The sequence below is a fragment of the Petaurus breviceps genome, unplaced genomic scaffold (assembly GCF_028583685.1).
Source record: "Petaurus breviceps papuanus isolate PSGF00001 unplaced genomic scaffold, PetGlider_PUasm1.0 183, whole genome shotgun sequence".
Classification (NCBI taxonomy): Eukaryota; Metazoa; Chordata; class Mammalia; order Diprotodontia; family Petauridae; genus Petaurus; species Petaurus breviceps.
In genome coordinates, this window is record NW_027185791.1 from 2,572,793 (window position 1) to 2,578,332 (window position 5,540).

A 5,540-nucleotide genomic window follows, 5' to 3' on the forward strand; every position below is an offset into this window, starting at 1 on the left:
GGTGAATAAAGATTGAGAAAAGGCCATTGGATTTGGCAATCAGCAGATCATCAGTACCTTTGGAGACAGTCGTGTAGATGGAATGATAAAATCAGAAGCCATATTGTAAAAAGTTAAAAAGAGAGTGAAAGGGGAGAAAGGAGAGACAACCTATGGTAGTTTTTAGTTTAGTCACAAAGGTCAGATGAGAAACAGGATGATAGTAGGGATGGAAAGATCAAGTGAGGGGGTTTTTCCAGGGTGGGGAGACATAAGTATGTTTGTAGGCAGTAGAAAAGGCACCACTAGAGAGGAAGATATTGAAAATAAGTAAGAGAGTGGGCATGACAGAGGTAGCAATCTGGTGGAAGACAGGGGATGGAATGGAAACACAAATGTTAGAGGAGTTACCCTTGGTAAGATGAAGAGCTTCTCAGGTGAAATGAGCATAGGAAGAGAGTGGCAGAAGGCATCTGTGTGATAGGAGACGGGATAGAGGGAGAAGAGGAAGCTCATCATAGAAGATAAAGTAGACAATGGTAAAATGGAAATGCTTTTTTGCAACAGCAATGAAATTAGAATTAGAAGGATGTATAATTGACTGAGAAAATAATTTGTCGCAAGTTTCCCAGGTAAACTGATATCCAAAATAGACAGGGTTTGATAGAAATGTATAAGGATAGAAATCAGTCTCCCAATAGAGAATCTGTCAAAGGATATAAAGAGGCAGTTTTCAATTGAAGAACTACAAGCTGTGAGGAGCTGCAGGAGAAAATGCTCCAAATCACTAACTCTTGGGAAAATGGAAGTGAAAATAACTCTGAGGTTTTATCTTACATTCATGAAATTTTCAAAGTTAACAAAAACAAGAGAATAGTCATTGTTGGAGAGGCCATCAGAGGACAGGCACACGAATGTACTCTTGATAAAACTGTGTGTGTATTAGTCTAAGCAGTTAGGTGGCACAGTGGATACAGTCAGGAAGACTCATCTTCCTGAGTTCAAATCTAGCCTCAAGATACTTACTAATTGTACGACCCTGAGCAAGTCATTTAACCCTGTTAAGTGTTTTAACAGTGGCAGTCTTAACAGTAGCAATGGATATTGCATAAATACACAGAAGGGGGCAAGGCAACAGAAGGGGATGGATAGTGCATTGCTATTAAATCCAGGGGTGAACAATGCTGAGAAGCAGTTTTTCTAATTTCTCAGTAGACTGGGGGTTTGGAATGGCAGTGTTAGAGGGGAAAGAATATGACAATGGGATTAAGAATGTGAGTTTTGCCTTAAAGAAGGGTATGGGGTGCTGATGAGCAGTTTCCTGGGGAAGAAGGTGAGGCATTAGGTCCTTGTGATGGGTTTAGTCTGGTGAGAGTTTGATCACTGGCAGGCTGAATTATCTGGCAGTGATGTGCTTCCTTGGGAGGCATCCTACCCCAGGACAGAGGATATGTGATTTCCTAGGAGAAGCTGGTACCTAGAGTGGTGGGGCAATAAAGATAGAAAGAGGATATTGTATGACTGATCATGGTGAAGGCAGGGAATAGGGTCAGACCTCAAAATTACTGACACAGGGTGACTTCTACCAAGCAACACTGTTACCCTGTGAATTGCTGTTTCTAAGTGAGACATTATCAGGAATAGCAGGAAATGACAGCACTATAAGGATGTGATTTACAAAGGCAAGCCCACGGCCCATGAATCAGAAGAAAGAGGAATAATAATAATAATAATAATGATCATTTATATAGTGCCTACTATGAGCCAGGCACGTCGCAAATATTATCACATCTGATCTCAAAGCAACCCTGCAAGATAGGTGCTATTATTATCCCCATTTTATAGCTGGGGAAACTGAGACAAAAAATATTTAGTGACTTGCTTAAGATCACTCAGTTACTAAATGTGTGGAGCCAGATTTGAAATCAGGTTTTTCTGATTCCTGGCCCAACATTCGATTTACTGAACCACCTAGAAGTGAGAGCAAAGCAAAGGAAAAAGTCTTAGGAAAGGGTACAGTAAAATGAAGTTACTAAAATAGAAAGTTTAAAGGTATTGAAAGTCAGTTTGGGGGAGAATACAAGTGGCTCTATTTTGTACTATATTTGCTGTTACTATATTTCTTTTTCTGTGTGACACTGAATGTCTCCTTTGGCATGTTTCTTCTCCCAATCACTTTTTTGTTGTTCAGTTGTTTTCAGTCATATCTGCATCTTTATGACCTCATTTGGGGTTTTCTTTTTTTTTTTTTTAAAGCAATAGGGGTTAAGTAACTTGCTCAAGGTTACACGGCCAGTTATTTCTGGGTGTGGTGCTGAGTATCTGAGTCCGGATTTGATCCAGGTCATCCCGACACTGGAGCCGGTGCTCTTACTCGCTGAGCCACCTGGCCGCCCCTCATTTGGGGTTTTCTTGGCAAAAATCCTGGAGTGGTTTGCCATCTCTTTCTCCAGCTCATTTTACAAATGAGAAAACTGAAGCAAACAGGGCTAAGTGACTTGCCCAGGGTCATTAAGCTAGTATGTGTCTGAGGCCAGATTTGACCTCAAGAAGATGAGTCTTTTTACTTCAGGGCTAACACTCTATCCACTGCAACACCAAGCTGCCCCAATCACTTTACAGATACAAAAGGTAACTCATACCACTTTAAATAGTTCCTAGGAACTTACCACTTCTCTTTATCCTAGCTAATAAGGCATACAATAGGAGCTTTAACAAAGGTTATTTAATTGATTGACAAATATGCCATTTTCTTTGGTCTGATAAAAATAGCTTTGCTAAAGTCCTTTGCCACAGTCTAACCATTCTTTTTATTTTTGCTAAAAATGTACCTTTTTCTGTACCTACCCTGATACCCTATCTGATCTTACCCCAAACTGCTGTGTAAGCCTGCCTATGTGACCTACCTTATCTTACCCAAATGCTGGTCATACAACTCAGGAGGAGAGACTATAAACATACATGTACACGTGTGGATATGTGCACATCAATATGTGGAATTTTGAGACATACATATCCATCACCTACTTAATGGGTACATCACCCTCAAGTGATTAAAATGCAGTGTACCTATCTGTGAGTAACCTGGGCTGGTGCAGTGGTTGCTAGAAAGGACTGAAAATTCTTGCTACAGAAAGGTGGTGAAGAAGGAAGATTTTGAACTAATTGCTTAAATGTGAAAGGAATAAAAGGGAACAAAAGAGTAGGAGAAACTGGGGTGGCCAGGCTGGCTCCAGTGTCAGGATGACTTGGGGATCAAATCTGGGGTCAGATACTCAGCACCACACCCAGAAATAACTGGCCCTGTAACCTTGAACAAGTTACTTAACCCCGATTGCTTTTAAAAAAAAAAGAGTGGGAGAAACTAAAAATATAAGAGAAACTAACTATTTAAATAATTTCACCCACCTGAATGTGCCAGGTACATAAAAAAAAAAATTGGTAAAGTCATACTGTGATGGCTCCAAGTAACCTAGGTTTCTCAAACATGTAATCATAGAAAACAAATTCTGGTAGGTTTTATAAGCAGGAAAGGCTTTGAGAGCAGCCTTGGCTATGATTTAAATATCTGTCCCCCAAGGACCCACCTAGCTAAGCTGGAGAAAATCTCATCACTAAAGGTTAGGCGCCAGATGAGTTTTTTTCAGCTACACAGTCTCTCCAATCACTTAATAGAACAAAGATGGCTTGTGATAAGAACGAAAGCTCTTCCTTGATAAGTTTAACAAATACTCACTAAAAAGTACTTCAAACGATCACTTCCTAGCCACTCTTCCTCTGGCTACTATACAGCATCGCAAACAATACAAAAATCAGGGAGTACAACATAGAAAAGCAGTGGGCGATAAAATTTCCAGCAAGTAAATCAAATCTCTACGTTTACTATGGTAAGGGACCTTGCCAGGATCCTTCCTAATTTTTCTGATGTTCTTCCAAATATAAGTGTAGAAATGAATTCGACTCTCAGTTTCCCTTGGATTATAGAGACCATAGCCATAGAAGTAAAATGGATCTTACATCCTCATTTTGCAGGTGAAGGTAAAGAGCCGGTAGATGGCTTAAATCACACAGCTTGGGTCGAAAATGGGATTTGAACTCGGTCTTCCTAATTCCACTGAATGCACTCTATGCACAACACCACACGGCCCTTCCTAAGGTACACATTTTTTTTTTTTAAGCAATTGGGATTAAGTAACTTGCTCAAGGTTACACGGCCAGGTGTTTCTGGGTGGGTGCTAAGTGTCTGAGACCTGATTCGATCCCCAGGTCATCCTGACACTGGGGCTGCTACTCTTACTTGCTGTGCTTCCGGGCCGCCCCTAAGGTACAAATCTTAATAGCTTAGGAACAGCAGATAAAAACAAGATAGAAATCTAAGATCATTAACCATCACTTATTAGCATATCATTTATTCTACGCAGATTTCATAGGCCAGACTAACTTTCCAAGATACCTGACACTGGTTATATTTATTACATTAGAATATACATCAACCTGTTTCATATTCAAACCATTCACTATTCAGCTACCCCAGCTGCAAAGTTTCCACTGTTAGTGTTCATTTGCTTTTGTTTTGTGATGCTTGGAAAACTACATCAAGAGGCTAGAAGAAGAAATTACTGAGGAGTGCCTGTAAGAGCCCTAACACTGAACTAAGGACAGACCTCAAAGAACCGACAAGTGCTTAAGGTCAAGTTCCACATTTTTGCAGGTGTGGAAGAGAGAAGCTAAGAAAAGGAGCTCTGCTTGAAACGGGCTCGTTAGCTAACGATTGAAGAGGAAGATTCTGTGGACTCGAAGGGAGTGTCTTACCGGGGAGGCGGTTATGACGGCACTAAATTAATATATTTTTATGGATGAGGAAGAGACCACATGGCTGGATTACTCAGGGATGCTCTTTCTCGCGGAATCGCTCCCCGCCAACCCCAGCCTCTATTTCCCCTTCCCCTACTCACTGTTTGAAGGGGTCGTGAAAAGGCAGGGCCAACCACTCCCCGTGCATGTCGTGCATGTAATCCACCATCTCCTCGGGGCTGCGGTCCGAGGAGATAAAGACGATTTCGAAGGGTGCCGGCGGATGGGTTTCTTCCACCAGTTCGGTGTAGAAGTCGCAGAGGAGCGGAGTGAAGTCCCGGCAAGGGGAGCACCAGCCTGCCGAGAAGTACAGTCCCACCACCTTGTTCTGCAGCACCTCCTCGGGCTCCATCGCGTCCCCATCCTTATTGACGAGGATTCGCCCGCTAAAGACGTCCACCATCCTCGCGACCGCACCAAGTTCTCCCTCCCCGCCGCTGCTCTCTCTGCCCTGGGGAGCCAGAGAATGCGCTAGGGAGCTTTCTCCTTTCTCTCTGCAGGCTTAGTAAATGCTGAGGCGGAGTGCGTTGCTGAGTGATGAGGGAAGAAGTGGGCTTAAGGGCGGGGGGAGGGCCTTTGGTTTAGATCGGAGGATAGTGGCGAGGATTAGCGCGCTAAGACGTCCAAAAAAGGATGGGGACGCGATGGTCCTCCCTCCCGTGCTGCTACTGGACGGAGTTAAGCTCCAAAGTCTTGCTGTGTCACTT

General features: G+C 42.7%; 1 protein-coding gene across 1 annotated transcript in view; it reads right to left on the reverse strand.

Annotated features, from left to right (window-relative positions):
• NXNL2 (nucleoredoxin like 2) overlaps positions 1 to 5,390 on the reverse strand; it is a 27,730-nt gene extending 22,340 nt beyond the window's left edge. Inside the window, exon 1 of the mRNA XM_069087812.1 lies at positions 4,935 to 5,390. Coding sequence (XP_068943913.1) covers positions 4,935 to 5,236 — 302 coding nt within the window. The 5' untranslated portion in view covers positions 5,237 to 5,390. The remainder of the gene's footprint in view (positions 1 to 4,934) is intronic.
• Between the last annotated feature and the right edge of the window lie 150 nt (positions 5,391 to 5,540).